The sequence below is a fragment of the Catharus ustulatus genome, chromosome 1 (assembly GCF_009819885.2).
Source record: "Catharus ustulatus isolate bCatUst1 chromosome 1, bCatUst1.pri.v2, whole genome shotgun sequence".
Classification (NCBI taxonomy): Eukaryota; Metazoa; Chordata; class Aves; order Passeriformes; family Turdidae; genus Catharus; species Catharus ustulatus.
In genome coordinates, this window is record NC_046221.1 from 108,223,603 (window position 1) to 108,244,922 (window position 21,320).

Genomic DNA, 21,320 nt, shown 5'->3' on the forward strand with positions numbered 1-21,320 from the left:
TGGAACACAGCTTCTAACTACCAGCTGCTGAAGCCTGAATTACAGGATTCAGAGGTACTGTATGTTAAAGGCAACATTCACAGAAATGGAAGAAATTGGAAATTTTATTCCTTCACCAAGTTTCCACTTGTTCTGGCTTGGTTAGCTTGCCTTTGCAATTAGAAACAATCCACAGTTGTAATTTTTTTTACCCTGGCACTAAGTTGGTAATGCCTCTAATATTCATGGACTTTGCTCAAAATACAGCTGCTCTTCTTGCCTTGCTCTGAATGCTCCCTACATCAAGATGAGTGACTGTGAAAGCAAGTCTGTCTTCTCATAGGGTTAAAGACAAGCTTCTGAATTTCAGTGTGTATTTTGCAATTTATAAGAGCAAATCAGAGCAGTTTGCCAACCTCTAGCAATGTGTACACCAAGCAGCAGTCACTGGAATGTACTGGAGAGTTCAATAAAAAACTATGAATGCAAACTAGTGATAAATGAAGAGAGAGAAAAGATACAATGCAAAGAAAAGCTCTGGCATGGTAAGACTCAGGGATACCAAGGCAGCAGGGAGGCCAGGATTCAGCACACTGTTTCACATGGAGAATAGTGACTAAGGGTGGAGAACATTGGAGTAGGTAACATGATGTGATTGACAGTGAACAAACAAGGTGATACGACATTGAACTTCTCAATTGCAGTGGAAGACCAAACATGAATGTCATAGGACAGAAAGACCAATTTTGAAGACGTAGAGCTGAGGTACGAGAAATTGAGCTGTTGACACCTGTTTTGGAGAGAGTGCATTGTCTGACTCGGGGATGTGTCAGTGAAGGGGCAACCCAGGTTCTTTTGGGCAGCATGCAGCCAGTGGGATGATCTACAGCTGCATGCCAGTGCTTGAGGAAGAGCTGTGACCAGCTGCCCTTGGCACTCTCAGAGCACCTCAGCCTGCACCCCCCCCTCTGCATCCTCACCCCCTGCACCATCTCTGTGCCATGAACTTCACAACCCTTGCTAAAATAGCAGCAAGGCTGGAGTATAAATTGGTGCTAACAAAAAGATTGACTGTGTGTCCTTACTTCACCCTATCCCATTGTGCCTGGGGCAGCATATGGTCTGTGAAAGCTGCCACTAGACTCAGATTTGTTAAGAGAAATCCATCTGTGCAGCAACAGTCACAGGCAGCACAGCACATTGAATTGAGGCTATGAGATTTGCGGGTTTTGTCTTAGCCTCTTTCAAAAAGGAGGCTTAAAATTATATCTTTATAGTGCTGATTGCTCCTGGCTGCTTTATCCTAGTTTCAGAGCAGTAAATCAGAGTTAGCATAGCGATAACAAAATTTATTTCTACTGCTGCCTCCAAGTTCAAAAGCCTTTCTCCAACAAGCCCGCAGATGCTGGTCAGCTTTTACCAAACAGCAGGGTTAAGCTCATCTTATCTGTGAGGTACACATGTCCAGCACCACACAAGGCTGTGCTGGTGATGGATATTGCTCCAGGGCCAAAAGTGACTGGCAGCATTATCTTACAAAGTGCTCGCTGCTGAGTCAGTCACCCACACCTGCAGCATGGAAATCCAGCCATGACAAGGAAACTGCAGAATGGTTTGTGAAAACCCCTCCTCCCTTACTTCATGTAGCTGTCATAGCTAGAAATGTTTTTTAAAAAAACAAATAACCTGTGGGTAATTTAGTTTGGTAGTTGCTCGGGGGTGTGGGTGGACAGGCAGCACTTCTTAGCCTGAACAGTGAAAATGGGAAAGATTATTTCAGCTTCAGTTTCTAGCTATCTCCTAAAACAGGCTGTCAGCCACCACGGCTATTAATAAAGAAATAAAATAGTTTTCTCTTTTCTCTGAGGCAGAATGGATGGTCACAGTTTATGTCTGCACAGTGTCTTCCATCTACTGTGCAACCACAGCCACTGGACAGAACTGGGCTCAAATCTGCTTAATGAGCAAGGGTGAGTTTAGTCTTTAGCCCCAGGCTGGTGCTGAAGCCCTCTTCCCAGCCCTCTCCACCTGCTGCTGGAGCCAGAGCTGGAGGGAAGGCGTTCTGGGGCAGCCAGAAGCCCTGCACAGTGCTGTGCATTCGTCAAAAAAATAAGGGTAAAGAAAAGAAAAAAATGTTTGTCATAAATCTGAATCCCTCCTCAACTTTTTTGCATACCTTTGTGTCGGTCTTAAATTTTGCCAATTTTTAAAAGCTCAGCAAAAAAACCCCCAACAGCACAAATTTTGACCTAAGCATGGCCTCTTCACAGCCTGTGCTGCTGCAGGAGACAGCAGATGAGCTCCTATCCTGGGCTCTTCCTGACTGTCACATATGAAGGACCCCACAGGGATGTCGGGTGCGTGCTGATACCTCTGGAGTTGTGGTCATTTATTGCCCTCTGTTAACCCACATGTTCAAGAATGACCGCTTTCGGAAAGCTCTGGAAACAAGGTAGAAAGGACTTACAGCAGTGAGGCAGGCAGGGTTAGAGTCCCCAGGGGGCAGTTAATAAGACAGTTTGGTTCTGGACAGAACAGACAGAAAAGAAAAAGAAAGCAAGTAGGTTGGAAAGAACTGTTTTAATTGATTATTTTTTTTGAAAGTGAAGATTGCACGTCAGCAAGGAAGAAGTCTCTCGATGTTACTACTTCATTCAGATCATGTTACCAGTGTTATCACAGGGAAACTAATAATCAAAAATAAAAGATAAGCTACTAGCAGAAAAAGGCTTAGAAAGGAAGGAAGCAAACAAACCAACCTTTTACAATCCTAGCACATTTTCAGAAGTGGACATAGCAATAAACAAACCAAACATTTCTACTCAGCAGAGAAAGATATCTGTTATCCTTTGTCAACCTTGGTTTGGGCTCGGGAAAAACCAAATTACTATGAGAGGAATAAAGCTGTATTTTTTTCCCTTAATTTGATTTCAAGGGAGAGTTTCTGCTTAGAAAATCATTATCAAACAAGAAAACTACTGTTATTTTTTGTTGCTTGCACTTACATTGCTCAGGTTTCGTGAAAACTCTTTACCTTGTTTCTCTTCAACAGCAATGCTGGATGGGAAACTCAGGCTTAACCAAAAGCCCTTTAACTTTGACAACACCTTCCCTGATTTCCAACATTCCCCCTCCCATGCTGAATGGTTCAGCGGCAAACCTGTGGCAATTGCTTTGCCCTGGCCAGCAGAGGATGCAGCACCTGTTCTCTCATTGTGGGTCTGTTGGATGGTCCTTTCACAGTGTTACCTCCAGAAATGAGTTCGACTGTCTCCAGAAATGAGTCCCAGTCCAGGACTGTTGTGTAACCTCCATGATCTACACCCTTGCCAGTCATAAAAGCAAAATGTTTGTAAAGCTCTTAGGTTGTTAGTTAGGTAATGCTAATCTGCATTTTTAATAGTAAGATGTATAAATCCTATGATATGCAAGTAAGATAGGGGTTTAGGGATAAGACACTAGTAGGCCACACTATGTGGATATGAATTTGCTTGTAAGCAGCTCTGGGCAAGTTGGAAAACACAAAGTTATTGCTACTCTGTATGCATATACACTCACACATGCACATCTACATAAATAGTTAAATATATGAACTAGATTTCATATTTGCAGCAGGAATATAGAAGGAAATTATGTAACTAAACAACTCGGAAGCTCAAATTAAGGAAAAGTCACCAACAGGCGCTGCATGCAAGTTTAGAAGTCATTAATATGCCATGGCTGCAGAACCCAGAAGGCATTTGGTGGTAAGAAGGGCACTTGACTTGGCCAGAAACCAACAGGTGAGAGGGAAGCAGAGCAGAGATCTACAGGAGGATGGAAGCATTGTGTCAGTGCTGCCCCAAGCATAAACCTGCCTCCTTCAAGATCCTAATTCCCTGAACAGCTGTGTCTAGCTTTGTACAAAATGTGCTAAGTGGAATTTGTACAAAGTGTAATTTGTGTGGTCAGGATAATCCACAAATAATTCAAGGCACCTGCAGAGTCTAAACTTATTTGTGGGCGGTTTTTTCAGCACCAAACCCACGCTTCCCTTGAGTACATCCTCCAGAGCACCACCTCACTTAGGCAAAGCTAAGCTCATTGTGTGAATGCCCACCAGTTTCCTTTTCAATCCACATTCCTGAGAAATGCCAGGACCAGCCAAAGGACAAAACCTGTGCATCTAGACTACAGTCATCACAGCCATGTAGGAGTTGCAAGGAGAAACTAGTCTTAGCTCTAGGGTTCATAACTCAAAAAATTTGGCAAAAGATACTGAAAGTTCACTAAAAGGAGCAATTTTCTGCCAGTTTGATGGTCAATGAGTTTTTGCTAAATAGCATTGACCCAAATTTCTCTGTGCATCAAACTTGGGTACTGCCACTAGTTTGTGTTTTGCCAACAGCAATTTGTGATGATGTGGGATGACATCCATCTAATTATATTTGAAATTTACTGGGACAGTTAAAAGATACAGGAGAAAATCAAGAGTTTCCAGGGATACCTTGAAGGCAAAGCTGAATGGAACTTCAGAGTTCAACACACTTCCTAATAAGGACCAGTAGTGAATTCCCAGTATTTCAAACTAAGGGCAAAATTCAGAGACAGCTGGAAAAAGTCAAATAAATGAGGTTGCTTCCCACCTTTATTCACTCTGAGGTTTGTGCACTAAGACCATTTTCACTCACTAGTATTTATAATGTGCATGTAGTTCCTTTTTCTTTTTTTTACATGCAAAAACTTCCCTGTTAATATCTACTTAAACTGCACATAGGGAATGTATCTTTAGGTTTGGATTGTCTGTTAGGCAAAAACCCCACATCCTCTGAGCAGTGCCTACAAACAGGGAAATGACTGTACATTGAGTACTATCCACTAGGGCAAGGTGAATTGCAGACCAAAGGTTTCAGTGCTCAGGTCCCCAGAAATCCTTCACACCAAATGTAGAGTTAGAAAACAGGGTTTGAATCTTCCCTTTTGAGGTATCTGAGACAGGGGTAGTAAGAGTCTGCCCAGTGAAGGCAAGGTGGATGTATGGGGTGTGCAGGGCTCAAGGAGGTGCTTCCCTGGAGCCAGGGCTCACCACAAGACCAGGATGCTAAAGGGGCAGCACAGGGCAAAGAGGATGAGGAGCACTTACCTCTGCCCTGGACACTGTTACCACCCAGCACTACACACCCCTTTCCATGGCTGTACCGAAAAGGCAACATATGCATGTAAGAGCTGAGCATAATTCAGCTTTTCTAGGCTGCTGAGGAGTTAAAACTCTCAAGTGCTCTCAAAGGTTCACCAGAAACACAAGGTTTAATTACTGGTAAATTAAAGCTTTCATCCATCATTACACCTTCTTTTTTTGTTGATTGCTGTTGCACCTTAGCCTGACCGCCAACATCTGGACACATTTGCTTAGACAGATGATGAGTGTTACACTGTTGATGACAAAATATCGGCAAGGAGTTCTTAAACACTAAATAGATATGTGTCTAGATTAGCTGATTATATGTGTATTTTTTGCTTTTTGTTATTTTTGTGAGGCAGCAGCAGTCAGTACCAAACACCATGCCATTCAATCACATTCACAGACCTGGGCCGAACTTAATCAGATACATTCAGAAAAGATATGCTGAAGGCCCTGAAGTTTTTCTCCAGGGTATTGTAGAGACTATTTTTCACACAAACTTGTTAAGACTCATTCTTGTATAGGAGAAAGAATCTACCTTTCCATCCAGCATAAAAATTAACTCAAACCTAGTGTCCCTAGAGCATCTGCAACATATGGTGCATTTTGTGACAGAAAACCCTTATCCCAGCCATTCAGGGAAGAACCATTTTTTATCCCATAAAGGAAAAAACTCTTCTGATGCTTTCAAGCCAAATAAGCTACCAGGATAGAAATTCAATTCCTTCATGCATTCGTCAGTGACTAATCCAAAGTTTCATGACTGGAAATTGCTTGTGGTACCAGGACAGGACTAGGATATTCACTGTAAATACTCACTAGGACTGCAAGAGATCTCATAATACATTTGCTCAAAGAAGAGTGCACTTAGCTATAGGAGGAAAAACAAACAAACTCATTACCTCTATGGACCCTGGATCTACTTTGACAATTTCTCCTGTGCTGTTGTCATTGCTAAGATTTGGTGGGCTGTGTGAAGATAGCCTTCTCTCTTCCTTTAAGGCATGCTCCAAAAGTTTCTTATTCAAGATCCTGGCAGCATTTTCTGCGAGTGTGTACCCTGGAGGAGCAGATAAGTCCTGCCTAATACTTGTCACCTCAGCTCCTTCTTCCTTTTGTGTCTCTGTCCCCAGCCGGAGAGGACTGGGTGACCTGCCACGGGCATTTGTACATGGCTCCTGCAACGTGCCCAGCTCTGGTCTGGGTTCTGCTGACCTGGACCGGTTGCCAGATCTGGGGCATTTTTGGAAGGTCTCATGAAAGATGGGGCTATGGTCAATGATGTTGAATAAACTGGACAGGCCATCGTTGATAGTGGTGTGGACAGGACTCTCCCGTGTGGTAGTTGATCGAGCCCAAGCAGACTCACTGAATCCTTTCTGAGGTGTGCCGGGCAAAGTCCGGTTATTTGGCTGGTCTGATTTGGGAAGGACTTTTCTTTGCAGCTTTGGAGAGCCATATTTGGGGGAGCAGCATGTGCGTTCAAACTTAGCCTGGACCTTTTCAATGACGGGGGTCACCTGCCTGCTTCTTAGGCTTCTGGATGGCGAAGAGACAGGCGTGGACCCCCCCTTTGGTGTCAGACACTTGTGTGGACTGCTGGTGATACTGCGCAGGGTTTCTGTCTGCAGGCCGACGCTGATGGTCTGGGTGGTCTGTGTCCCGGTCGTTCTCATGCCGTTGGTTTGGCACGCCGTGTCCTTGAACTGGGGCTCTGTGGAGTTGGAGCGTATTGCGTTCCGCACAGAGAAAGCCACCTCCTTCATGTCATCACTCATGTTCTTGGACATCTCCAAGCTGTGCAAGGGTGAGGCAAAGCCCACTGTAGTGCAAATAGGACGTTCAATGGGATGAAGACCATTCTCCAGAAAATCTTTATGATGTTTGGCCAGGTCGCAAGACCACCTTCCAAACATGTCTGAGGAAGCACCTTTTGTCTCAGTGACGTTCCCCATCGCTTTGGTCACAGAAAACAGGAAGTCTGGCTCAGCCTGGCTTTTCCCTTCACTGCCAGCTATCACTGAGTTATCAAACCTACGGACAACCGGTGGGCTGTGAAACACCCGAACTCCCATTTTGTCAGTTACACTGTGACTCCTCGTTGGCTGCTTCTGGCAGTGCTCCGGGCTGGTCATGGTGTTGGTGGTCATAGTGACACTGGTGGTGAGGTACCATGAGGATGCCTGGAATGGATCTGAAGCGGGATCATTCCCAGCTTTTCCAATCTCTGTCCTTTCTGCCCAGCCCTCTGCAGGCTTCTCAGTTGCCCCACCATGGTTCCTAGTGTTATTGTAATCCCAGTTTTTGTTGAACTCCTCAATGTATTTCAGATCATCAGGAGACAAGGGAGGGGTTATATCATCTTTGCTGCCAGTTGAAGGCAAATTTTTTTCTGGTAGAAATGGAGATATATCCATGAGGCGCTGAAATTCGGACATGGAAGAAACAGACATTGCCCTGGAGAGAGGAACACAAGAAAGTCACTCATGAGCCTGGAAATTTTCATAGAGTAACTTGTTTTCAGCAGCAAACTCTGGAAACCCAAATTTCATTATCTTCTTACATATAAAACCACTCCAATCATCGAATCATAGACTGTCCTGAGTTGGAAGGGATCCACAAGGATCATCCAAGTCCAACTCTTGGCCCTGCACAGGATACCTCAAAAATGTTACCACGTGCCTGAGAGAATTCCTGAATTCATGCACACACTTCCTGAACTCTGGCAGGCTTGATACCATGACCAGTTCCTTGGGGAGCCTGTTCCAGTGCCCAAGTACCCTGTACGTGAAAAAACTTTTCCTAGTTTTCCTTCCTTTAGCCCTTTCTTTCATTTAAGTCCACTTTCATTATCTTTGAAATAGCTGTGAACACAAACATCTGTAATGAGCCAGTAAAAGTACTAAATGCTTTACTAGAGGCTCTTAATTTACTGCTTTCTCATGGATTACTGCTTGGCAAATATCTGTATTGTGGAGCAGTAGGATGCATTTCAGAATTATACCATTCACAGGAAATGAGTGAGTGTGACAATATGAGGCACACTTTTCAAAGCAAGTGCAGAATATTTCTGACCTGCTGGGAAACGATCAAGTCCACCCCCACTCCTGAGACTGCCCAGGCTGCACAGCTGGTGTGCAGTGATATGAGATACCCAGCAGAAATGCTGCTACATTGAACTAGTTTGGTGAGTTGATCTCATGCTGAAATTTAACCAAAGGCAATCTCTAAGTGATAATGCTGAATTCTTTGCTCTCCTTCATTTCACTAATTTGTACAAAACACAAGCATTCAGATGAGTTATCCTACTGCTTTGTTTAAAGAAAAGAAAAAAATTAAAATTTTTGAATGGGACTAAATAAAAATGTAAATGAGTGTAGTTATCAGAGTTGGTTCAGTAAATTAATTCAAGCTGGATAAGAAGTCAGCAAGCAGTGGTTTTCATGGATCAGTGATCCAGAGGATACAGCCAAGTCACACAGTGAGTTTTTAATCAAGAGCTCCAGCTGCAGTTTGGGTATGTCTCTGCTAGGGATTCTACTCTGTTAGGTGAGTATGGTTTCCAAAGGGATCTCCTAGTCCAGATGCTCTAGTTTGCATCAAGAGGGCAATCTAGGAGAGCACAGGTTTCGTTCCTTTGGGATGAAAATGAGCTGGAAGATGCTCTCCAGAAACACAACTAATGCATCCTAGAGTTAGGTGGGTATTCAACCCATGGGATAAGACCAGAACCAGTCCAAAGCAAAATATGCCTGACATGTAGCAGCATATCAGGTCCTCAGGACCAAGTCTTTTCCTCTATATATTGATGTCTGCAGTGTGTACTGCACTGCTTGCTAAAGCAGGGATAGATTTCCTTGTAAGCTGCAGCTTCACGCACTTTCATAGAGTTTGATCTTTGTGCATGACCACTGAATGTGGCCCACGTTAATCAGAGTAGAACAGAAGCATAATGAGACAAATTAATCCCTGGGTAAATCCGTTAATCTGGCATGCAGGCTGTTTAGGAGGTGGTGTGGCCATGTCCTGGGCCTGTGGCTCAGCTGTAGAGAGTTACAGCTCCAGCAGTTGAGTATTTGCTGGGCTTTCCCTTGTAAGTTTTACTCACCTTTGAAGATTTCCTTTGTGTGTTTCTTCCTCCTGAATGAAAACAGAAACAAGTAGGATAAGTTATTTCTAAAGATGTTGGTGGCATTAGCTTATGGGTATTTTGTCATTCACTTCTCATTAGTTGCACCAGGTATCTTTGTCTCTAAAAAGTGTCTGATTTTCTCTCTGATATAGATTCTTAAAGTACCAGTGGGAATATTCTTCACTTTGTACATAGGCAGGAGAGTGGGCAATCCCATCAGGATAACATACTGCACAGGTAAAGCCTATATGCCAAATCTACAACAGCCTTGAACTTTCATATTCCCAAGCAATCACAAATACATGTAGGCCAAAAAGGCATATTTTTCCACAATATATTGTTTTGGGCTATATATTTTTGAGTGACTTTTTTCTGTAGAGGTAATCTATTCTATGCTAGCGGCCTAGCTGTGCTGAAATAAAAAGATATACTGAGTTTCTTTGACATAATATTTCATTATATGTTTTCTGGGAACCAACAAGTGGCACCAGTTGAAATTCCTAAAGCTTGATATGCTAAATGTGTGGGAAGACTTGCTTGTTTCATAGATGGAATACCTACAGTTTGCTAACAGCATTAAGATGTGTTTATAGCAGTTATTTCCCTGTGACAACTCCCATAATGAGTTGGGGTTTAAAATAGCTACTTCTGAAGTATTCGCTCTACAGTCATTCTAACTGTTTACTTACATTTCTAGTAAACTGCAGGGAATGCAAAATAGGACTGGGGGGAAAAAAGAGTATTGGTACCATACATATTTTATTTGACCTCATGAAATCAAGAACATTACCAAAAGTGTATTTCAAATTGGGACTGCTTAAAAACAGCACTGCTTAACTCAGCAAATACCTTTCTGGTATTTATCCCAGGCCAGGGAAAAAAATAGTAGTAAACTGATCCTCCTTGCATTCACTTGTATAATTCTGGAATAACGTCGGCAGCTTCAGTGGAGTTACTGTAGAGTAAATCTGACCTAACTGAATGCATAATCAGAGTGAGGGCTGGATTGACTTCTACTGCAGTTAGTACCAAAAAGAAAATATAGTGAAAGGTAGAGTCAGCAAGCTGCAATTGCCTCTGTGCATCCTCAGTTAAGCTCCAATCAGCTCATTAAACTCCAATCAGTCTCACTTCAGCAAACCCTCTGAGGGAAAATTACTTTGCCCAGGTTTCCCCAAAACATGCTTTGAAGGAAAGAAGCTATGCAAATATCACCAATTTTGCTGCCCACCCTTTTGTTAATGGTGGCAATATCTGAAAAGGGAAGAGAGATTTTCTCTGAAAATCACACTGAATTTGAAGGAATGGGAATAGCAATCAAATCTAACCACAAAACTTAGTTCCCTGATAGTGTTACCAACATTCTTTGCTGAGCACTTGGACATCTTTAAAAAAAAAAGCTAAGAAATAATAAATATGGAATCCCATACCAATACCAGCAATACACTTATGGCACTGAAGGAAGAAAATCTAACTGGAACACGCAGCTACCTACAGCTATGTAAACAAGCAGTCACATTTCTTGCCTCTCTTAATCCTTTTTTCTCTTCCTCTCAAAGAACTTGATTTCTCAATCCTTTAGTTTTGTACCAATATTTGGGGACAGGGAGGTTTGGTTTCCTTCAGAAACAATGTAAAAACTGTGAAGACCTGGAAGTGATGAAAATAAACCTGCCATGGTGGAGAACACAGCCTTCATTCACCATTTTCCACTGTCATCTTTTAGTGCTGTGTTTTATATCTATATAGCTTTATGGTGTGACTTCAAGATAGGTACTTTGTTGATGAAAACTTGATTTTTTTTAACATCTCATCTCACTTACTCATGCTGATCTGCTTAGAAGGCAACCATGGTGGAACAATCAGAAATGCCTCTCCACAGCACTTACTGCTTTACTAACAAAGTAAAGCCCATGTTTCTTCATAAATATGTATCTACTTAGAACTGGAAAATATTTAAGACCTTCTAAGCCAATATGTTGTGTCAAATGTAGTTCTCATACATAATATGAATGGCCACAAGATGCAGTAATCACTGGGACGTTCAGGCTGGCTCCCAGATTCTCAGGTGACTGACACTGGTCTAAATCAGCTCATAACAAGGAATGAAAACTTGTTCATACCAAATTCACTACTGGGTAACTGCAAGCAGTGCCTGTGACACAACATCTCACTTCCTACAGCAGGGAAGCTGATTCTGACTGAAGAGATAACATGACAGCATGGTAAAATGTAGAAGAGCTCATACTTCTGTTAGTCCGGTCAAGAATTTCTCCCGCTCCAGCTGCCGAGAGCGATGCTCATCGGGCTCGTCGGGGGAGTCGAGGGACAGTGATTCCAGAAAGAGGTTTTCCGTGGCGCTGCACCGGTCACTCTCCTTCAGCTTGGACAGCGCCCGCTCGTCAAACTGGATGGTGTCGGAGTCAGAGTAGGACCTGGACCCCATGGACCGAGGCACACGGAGATTCCCCTGGGGCGCGAACGGCCGACGGCCGCTCTCGTTCTGGTCGCACAGCAAACCATTTCCTCTCCGTGGGCTCGCTTCTTTCTGAAGCTGGGGACAAGGCAGATTAAAAGGAGCAGCAATTACCTCTGCAGTGTGTGGCATTTGGCAGAACTCACCCTGCCCCAGGAGCAAGGCACCCAATGCCAACTCACCCTGCCCCAGGGGCGCGCCTCCAAGGGACACTGGCCTTGCTCTACTGGTCGTTCCACAGAGGGAGACTTCTAGAACTTTGATGCTATTACTCAAGGGACTTTGAGTGACTAAATGTGTATATGTACAGATTTGCTTATTTACATATATATGTATACATATATACACACTGAGTATATATGTATATACAAAATAATGCATCCGTCTGTAATCTGTTTTTTAAAAAAACAAATCAACACAGACTGTTATTTAAAAGCAATCTTGATAGCAGTACAAGTAGAAGCTGATGGAAGGAGGAGCGAATTGCCTTCTCATCAAAACAAACACATTTTTCTTCTGGCCAGCAACACAAAGATTGTGCTTTTATGTATATCACTTGTTTCCAGAGGTGGAAAATTATGCTTAACAAAAAACAAAAGCTTTGTTTTATAAATGGCCTGGCTTGAAAGCATGGCTGTAAAGTTGAGTATTTGTACAGAAGAGCATTGTCAAAGGGATGAATTAGGCATGCAGAACATGTTCAAAGAAAATTTGTATTTATAGAAGGGACACTAAAGCTCCACTTTTCAAAAACTGGTGAAGAGAGGGTGAACCATTAGTGAAATTGCCAATATTAAAATTAGATTATGTGATCAACTCCTCTTTTAACAATACAACAGGATGGACGAAGTAAGTGATAATTTCAAATATGGTAAATGATGCAGGAATCTGATAATAGCCCTGATGTTTTGCTAGGGCAGCATGTTAAGATTAGTGACAATAAACTGAAAATGCAAGTCATTCACTAGGGCCCTGGAAACTGAGAACCTACAAAACATATTTGTCTTGTTGCTTGTGTTTGGAAAAATAAACAGACATTGTACTGCTTAATTTAGACCAAACTATTTTAGGTCCCAAATGATTAAACTTACACTTGGGCTGAAAACAGTGAGATTTTTTCTTTATTCAAGTCTACAAAAAAGGAAATGCACCTTCAGTGTTTTGCTCACGATATACAAAATCTGAAACAGTTTTATTAAAAGGAGGTGCCCTATAAAGGCAGGGTCTGGAAGGTATATATCAAGAGATCCTAGAGGCCATTCTTGAGCATATGGGTCAGATTCAAAGGAAGGAAAAATAGTAATTACATGCTTTCTTTATATGTAGCTCCAATTGCAGCTCTTCAGAGTTTTAGGTATCCTATAAGGACAATGTTCTGGAAATCTTTGTGAGAGAGCAGTATCAATACTGCCTTACTCTCTGAACCTCAGAGAGCTGACAGGAGAATTAAAGTGACAAACACTGCCCTAAGTTTTCAAGAATGACTAATAATTTTGAATCCCTATGTGTTTATACCTTTAAATATGCAACTTTTCATACAGGTGATCTTGTGGGTTTAAATATTTGTCAGTGTGCTCTGTGCACAATTAGCTTCAGGAGCACAGGGAAGAGAGATTCTCTAAGGGAAGATGAAGTGACAGAGTACTTAAAAAGAAAAAACAACAACTGTGAGCTCTGAAGAAAGTAGGTCATCATGTTTTTTCTATGCCAGCAGTATTCCCATCATCATCCACAGGAAAGTATTTTATATATTTTATACATTGGTGTGGCTTCCCCCTTATCATACATGTATTATTCAGGAGCTGTGTGAAAGCAGACTGGAATAAAGCACTAGAATGAAATTTGGCACACATGCTTCTGCTATCTCTTAGACTTTGTTTCAAACATACACAGGGATGTAGTCTCCTCATCCTCTGTGTATTGCCATACATGGAATACACACATCAAAACCCTGGGGACTAGGACTTCAGAGATATACTAATTGTTTCCATATAAAGTAGGGCACGACTGCAATCTGAGAGGATATTCAACTAAAAGCTTGCAAATATTTGGAAGCTTCCTGTCACACAGGGAAATGTTTGATTATAAGCAAAGATGGAGTTATGAAGTTTTGTAGGCAGGTAGCCAAGATTTCAAATGCTATTTCTGGTCATCTAGTCCTCTGAAATTAGCTTGATATAATACTTTTTATTTCTCCTATTCATTGCCAATTGTGTGTACAACTCTGTTGGCACAGTAAATATATAGTTAAAGCCCAGAGGCTTCAGAAACATAACAAAAGGAATCAGTTCCAGTGCTAGCTAAGAGCTATTCTGTAGGCTCTCCCAAGATGACACTGAGAGGTTATGTCAGGTTTTAAGAGAATTAAAAGCTAGGTAACATTAACAGGGATTTATTTATCTGTGGCTTCCTTCAATGTGCCCCATTCTCAGGGAATGGAAAAAGCAGTCTTTAACCTGGTTAAATCCCGCAAGCTGTTAAAGATATATCTAACAATTATATCCACAATTTATAAGAACAGGAAAATAAACATCCAAAGAGGTACCGGTGACTCTTCAAAGAAAAGTTTCTGCCTACATCCTTAGTATATTGGAAAATTTTCTGAGGGTTATTTAGTTCCCATTGTGCATGAAGAATCCATAGGAGGTAGTTTGGCCACTACAACCCAACAGTTAGAAAACAGCCCTGTCAAGCCATGAAGAACTAAATAAGCAGCTTCTGCCACTGAACCCTGCAAATTTTGTATGATGAGCTATGTTTTAAGGCTCACAGGTTCTGATGGTTTTATCTTAGGAGACGCACTACTGTGTTGAATTATAAGGGATAGCTCAAAAAGCTGCATGAAGTACAAACAAAACCCCTCAGATATATAGGAGATTTAAAAAATCCAGAATATATCTTGTTGATATTTTGAAATTTAGAACTCAAAAATCACCTTTCTTGGTCTTCATGTTTGATACTCCCCACTCAGACCTACACTTTTAGCATTGATTTTAGAAATACCCACATGACCATGGGATTTTCCTAAGTGCTTCTCTATGGGTTTAACAGCCACAGCTGAAATCAAGGTTTAGTCTTCTACTCATAATATATTTCCAGCCTGGTGTCTTTCCTTTAACTTCTTGTTGCAGCCCTGACATGGGAACACGAGACACAGACAATGAATTCTTTTCAAAAATTGGTCATGAAGTTACCCTAGGCTTTCATTGATTTAAACCTGTGAAGGCACTCTCTGCTCTGCTCAAGCATAATGCCATCTAAAGAGCACGCACAAGTCTGGTGTGGCTCCATTTCTGATGTCCTAAGGATAGAAAGCATTCAGAAAATTGAGGACCCAACTTCAGTTGTTTCTCTTCCCTGGAATGCATGACTGAGAGCTGAACAGTGTTCGGTCAAAAACAGTGTTTTAACTCTCCCTCATAAAACTTCATTTTTTGTGCAGCTTCCAGTCTGATAATAAATTCACTAGGCATCATTTGTCTATAATAATAATAAGCAGATGAAAATACAGATAAGCATGAAAACAAGGGGATAGGTAGGCATTTCCCAGGTTTGCAAATAATAATAATAGAGGTTTGCACAAAATTCATGTGACCAATATTCTTCAGAATATTTAGTACTGATAACTGTGTTTGTTATCAGTCAGGGCTCTTCATGTTGACCCCTGTGCTCCCTTGCCAGAGAAAAAGAATTCACTTGAGACTGAGTAGTTGCAACAGCTGCATCTTTGGTGGCTAATTCACAGATGAACAGCTTTTGTACAGCAAGAAGCTGTATACCAAACCTTGAATAATTCTGTGGGTTGAGTGTTTCAGCACAGAGATGCACTAAAGCTTTCAAACAGAATGTGACTGTGCTTGTCCAGGGTAATTGAAATGAGGAAAGGATCTCTAACCTAGAGTTGATTTCTCATAAGTGGTCTTTTATAGGGATTATGAGCATTTTCCTTTTACTCCCTTATGTATATAAATTGTTTTGTAACATGAGAAATATTGATGTAGCTGAGAAAGCAAAATCATTCCTGTGCTGCTTCTTAATGCTACACTTGGCCTGAGTGTAGCAATGGTACAATGGCCTCATTCTTTCAGGCAGGCACTGCTCACCTCAGCTGACTCCTCACCTGACAGATCCTTACCTGCTCTATCCGCCTGAGCAGCTCCTTCTTTTGGCGGTCCCACTCTTGCCGGTCTCTATCGAGCCTGTCCAAGAGCTCCACCTTTTCCCGGTTCCAGTTCTTCTCACTGTGCTGGATTTGCCAGCGCAGGTCCATCACCACACTGTGACTGTCAGCCAGAAGCTTCTTGTGCTCCTCTCTTTCCCTTTTAAAAGCTCCCTTTGCATCCAAACTGAGACCTGTTTCTCCGGAGGTGTTATCACTCTTCCCTTCCAGCTGGCAATAAAGTCAAATGTTACTAGGATATTAAACTTTCTGCAATAAAAACCTGTGTCTGACAATGGGTTAGAGTTATATACCTAACTTCACAGAGGTAATGACAGAATAACAGCAATTCTTACATCTTAGGATCTCAATAAATGATCAAATATGTTCAGTGTGGAAAAAGTTTTAATATCAAGACAGTGAAAACTACAGGGAATAACTTCTCAAGCTTCACCAGTTCATGCTCTTAAGGCACCAGTTACGATCCTTCTGATGGGAATATAGGTACCAGTAATGAAGGAAACATGGAGATAAACTCCAACCTCTGAGACAATTTCCAGGACAATGTCCTCAGCTACTGCTCTGCTTTTGTGCTCTTGCTCAGTGCACCTGAATCCTAAGGAGAGTGAATTAATCTTCTGAAGAGACTTATCCCACAGCAACCCTCAGCAGTGGTGTTATTGCATGACTCTCCTTCCTTCCCAGAAGAGAAGGTGTCAGCAGCAGCAGCAGATGCACCAAGATCATCGCCCCCATCTCTGAGGTTCTGGAGTCTAAACTGATTTCAAAGGCAGTCATCTGATGCTACTTTCCCTCCCTTCTTCATTTCATGATCAGGGGTCAGCTTAAACAGATCAGAAGAGCCCAATGTAACAGATTCATACGAAAACATAGGCTCCATGGGATGTTAGAAAGTCTCCAGCTGAGCCCTCTGCTTCCAGCATGGTATGCTCTGAGGTCAGAATGGGTTGTACAGGACTCTGTTCAGATGGATCCTAAAAACCTCCAAGTGCAGAGATGGCACAGCTTCTCTGGTCAAGCTAGGCCAGTGCTGGACTGTTGTCAGAGGGAAAAAGTGTAAGTTCAAGTGAGTGGAGAATTTATCCTTGGAATCTGACCTTCCGTTGACAGCTCAGTAGATGTGCGTGTGACTCAGAATGGGATACATCTCCATCCCCTAGCTCTGCAGGTGAAATGGATTGAAAAGCAGTGAAAACTCATTTCTGCCTCTGGAGTTAATGTTGTCCTCAAAAATGAGAGGCAGCAGGTCTGCTGGGAAACACATTCCTCTAGCAAGAGAAAAGGACAACACCTTCACCTTGCCCTATGTGGAAAATAAACCCCAAACTTTCTGAGCAAAGAAATTTCAGACTGGATTCAGGAGGAATGCTTACTAGTCTCTGGAACAACCTCCCCAAACAATTGACTGAGAGATTATTGCTTGAGTTACTTAAATTGTACTGAGCTGCAGTGAACATCCTGTTACAGCCATCCACTTGCAGTGACAGGGAAATCTGGAAAACACTAGCATTTTCCACCACTAATTTTCGGAGTCCAGTTGTTTTCTTTCAAATGACTGAATAGCCAACCAAAAAAAAAAATTCTCAAAGAGCAGCATCCTATTTTAATAGAGTTGACATGATGTCATCTTTCTCACACCTATGTACCACATATTTATTATATTATATTATATTATATTATATTATATTATATTATATTATATTATATTATATTATATTATATTATATTATATTATATTATATTATATTATATTATATTATATTATATTATATTATATTATATTATATCATATCATATCATATCATATCATATTATATTATATCGTATTGTATCGTATCGTATTATATCGTATTGTATCATATCACCCCCAGGTATCCTGAAGCTGGACTATTGGTCAGAGTCCTAGTGAGGAGCTCCCATGTCCTTGATGGGTCCCATGCCCTTACTGCAAGTTCTCAAAGCCTAGGCAGAGCTTGGTCCCTAACACTAACCCCTGTTTCTTCCAAACTTTTCTCAGTTTACAGGTTCCATAATACTGGGATTTTTCACTTGCTGAGCTGGAGGCTGAAAATCACAGTGACTCTTTGTTGCCTCAGCATTATCACAATTTCATATTTGGGAGAAATCTCATTATTTCCAATTTTAAAAAAACAATCCCCATGGATATGCATTTCTGTCAGACAAGATTTTTTTAAATCCAAAGCAGATGACAGTACATTGTCACCTCTGATATGCAGCAGTTTTATGTCAGAGGAGTTTCCTTCCCTTTTTTTTCTTTCTCTCCTATACAGAGATAGTTGAAGCATCAAAATGCAAAACCATTGCCAGCTACTATTAATTAGGAGTTGACTTTCTCAAGGAAAATGGTTTTGTCAATAGACCCATTGGTTCATAAAAAAGGTGGAAAACAGCAGCAGTGAAGATAACAGTGGAGACTAGAAAGACCTTGATCCTCTGTGGGCCTGCCAGGATGTTGGCAGCTCTATATGAAATCTGTGGTGGGAGGGAAATTCATCACCACCCATCAACATAACAAAATGGCATCACAAAAGATCCTTCTACACACATGAACCTGGCAGACTTAGTTATTGTTTGGTTAAAGCTGTGCTTTTTTTCCTACTGCCTTTGAGACTTGTTTTTACTGTAAAAGAAATGTTGTGGGGAATTGGCTAAGAAAGAGAAATTAATGTCTTAAATATTGGTCAAATTCATTATTTTCATTTGCTTGAAAAAACATAAAAACTAACACCCATTGCCCAGTAATTACCAAATGTTATTTATTATTGCCCCCAGAGCAGTGGAGGTAGCAAAGAGCCTGGTAAAAGCCCCAGAAGGAAAGTGGAAACCCCTGAGCAGAAGTGGCAGGCAGCAGTGTCCTGGTGTTAAACACCTGTCAAAGTGGCAGCCTGGAAGTTTATTCCCCATGAAAAGGCAAAGCAGGAAAGCTTGGCAGTTCTGTGGTCAGACTTTTCTCTGAGTTTTGTTCTTTGTTGCCACCTCAGGCTTAAGGTAAATCTGTCACCAAGATATTTTACAAGGAGTCAAAACAGGAACTGATTTTGTTTCCTTTTTCAAGTGATACATTATTTGGAAATGTTTGTGCACCAAGAAGCAGCAGAACTAAGAATTTGAATCCTCTGGGAGAAGACTCTGCTAAAGATGAAAGCTGCCTCCTCCATTCTGGGAAAGCAGCCCAACATACCTGGGCAGGAAAAGCAGTGCCCACATCTCAGCTCTGTATGTCACAGTGAGCCTCTAAAATTTAGTAAATCCTTCTAAATGTACCACCCTCAGCAGTGAATATTTTTATTATATTTTCCTTCTGAAGAGAAGCTCTACAATTTTTCTCAAGATCTGAATGTACTAATTCTTCCACCCCCTCCCCTCTTCAATGTGTAAAATAAGCCCTTTCATGCTATCAGCTTTGGAAATAAATTCTTGTGTGGTTTTTGCTTGTTTGTTTTCATGCTGCTTCAGAAACAGTACATCTTCTGTGAACTGCCATACATGACACTGAAGCACCTGGCAGCAGGTTTTATACAAATACTTCTAACAGTATCCCAAGGCAGGTAGTGAGACCTCTCTCTTCATTGGGGTGCCATCCATCACTAACCAGTAGATTTGAATGTCTGGTTTAATGTTAATATATTGATCTATCACTTCAGTGTTGTTGAATCACTCTTTTCTCTGCTATAAATCAAACACTGCAGCTGTTACATTCACAGGCACAGCGATGAACTAATTGCGAGCATGCCAACCTCAAGACATTTTTCTCTTCAATAAATACAGACACCCACATGTCTCATTACCACAGCTGATGCATTATCACCCAACTCTGCTGAGAAAATACAGCAAGAGTTCAGTTCCTTTGTTCTCACCTACCTCATGTAGCGCCCACTGCAAGGGTCCTTGTACTGGGACAACTGGAAATCCAAGAGGCAACTCAGGCAGCAAAGCTTTGATCAGGTGTCAGGTGAAGGATTTCAGACACCAGGATAAATAAATAAAGTCCCTTTCCAGTTTATCATAAATTTCCTATTTCATTAAGCCCCTCAGCTGTTTTTCCCAGGTGTTGGACTTAGGGCAGGTTACCTGTTCGAGGCGACACTTGAGCTCAGTGACTTCCACCTCCCAGGCTGCCTTGTGCAGGGCATACTGCTGCTGGAGCCCCTGGCGCTCCCGCTCCTCGTCCCGCAGCTCCGAGCGGAAGTCATCCAGCAAACCCTTCAGAGCGTTCAGGAGTTTACGGTTCTCACTTGCCTGGCACAACAAAGAACACAAAATGCTCTTGTTGGATGCTGGCTTTAATCCCCAGTTTCATTTTTGAGGATGAAAAATTACTGTGTGTCCACTGTATAGAAGAGAAAGTTCCTGGGTTAATTTTTGCTTGAGAAAAATAAGAGTAACAATGTCTTATCTGTCTACAGGCTGCTCAGGAAGTGGTTGAGTCACCTGGAGATATTTAAAAGATGTGTGGATGTGACATCTTGGGATGTGGTTTAGTGGTGGAATTGTCAGCGTTAGGTTTGTTGTTGGACTCGATGATCTTAAAGGTCTTTTCCAACCTAAATGACTCTATGATTCTGCTTCTCGTTAGCCCTAGTGCTGATGCTTCCTGGAAGACAAAGATACTTAAGTGTCCCTGAAAAAGGCACTAAGGATTTTTCTGGACTGAGGACATCATTAACAAATTCTTTGTTAATAATGTAAACCAAAGCTAGAGTATGATCTTGAGGTTTGTTGGGTAGTTACATCTGTCTCACACACACAGTCATTGCTCTGTATCAAATCCCAAATATTTGTAAACAACATAAAAAGAAAGGGGATAACTTTTCAAAGCTTTTGCATTATGAGATAAAATTGTTTTGGGAAATACAATGAGGCTTTGATCTGAGTATCTCTGCTAAGGTGTTTCAGTAATCTGTATTTCATATTCCTGCTCCACGCCAGGCAGCTGCACCCAGATTAGCTCTGCAGCAACACCTTTCGTGGTGCCAAAGGCATGAAGGCCAGGGAGGACACTTTCCCTCATGTCTTGTTGGGAGTGCCATGGCCATACTAAAAATATTGTCAGAGCTCCTGTGATAGCCAGAAGCCAAGAGTGGAGCTAAGTTAAAAGTCTAGCCCAGAGCTGACATCACACATTCTTACTCAAATGTTATTTCTTTTTCCTTAGTTCTGGCATTTACCTTCTGCACATGCTCTGGGCACTTGCAAAACCTGCCATTTTTATGTTAAATATCAAACAACTTTTTCTAAATATTCATCCTGGATGAGTAAAAGAAAGGGTTTCCCACCATTATTTTTGCAGTCATTCAATCACAAAACGGAAATACATGATTTATTTGTTCAAAATTTAAACTAAATATTCTCAATGAGCTTCTCAAACATC

At 41.6% G+C, this 21,320-nt stretch overlaps 1 protein-coding gene across 2 annotated transcripts in view; it reads right to left on the minus strand.

Annotated features, from left to right (window-relative positions):
* LOC117003867 (microtubule cross-linking factor 1-like) overlaps nt 1-21,320 on the minus strand; it is a 105,284-nt gene that overhangs the window by 1,790 nt on the left and 82,174 nt on the right. Inside the window, exons 10-15 of one of the 2 annotated variants that reach the window (XM_033074418.2) lie at nt 20,021-20,188; nt 15,884-16,138; nt 11,521-11,826; nt 9,249-9,280; nt 6,043-7,597; nt 2,447-2,504 (exon numbers count right to left, since the gene is read on the minus strand). In XM_033074418.2, the coding sequence (XP_032930309.1) occupies nt 2,466-2,504; nt 6,043-7,597; nt 9,249-9,280; nt 11,521-11,826; nt 15,884-16,138; nt 20,021-20,188 (2,355 nt within the window). In that variant the 3' untranslated portion in view covers nt 2,447-2,465. The remainder of the gene's footprint in view (nt 1-2,446; nt 2,505-6,042; nt 7,598-9,248; nt 9,281-11,520; nt 11,827-15,883; nt 16,139-20,020; nt 20,189-21,320) is intronic. The other variant, XM_033074337.1, reaches the window with a different exon arrangement.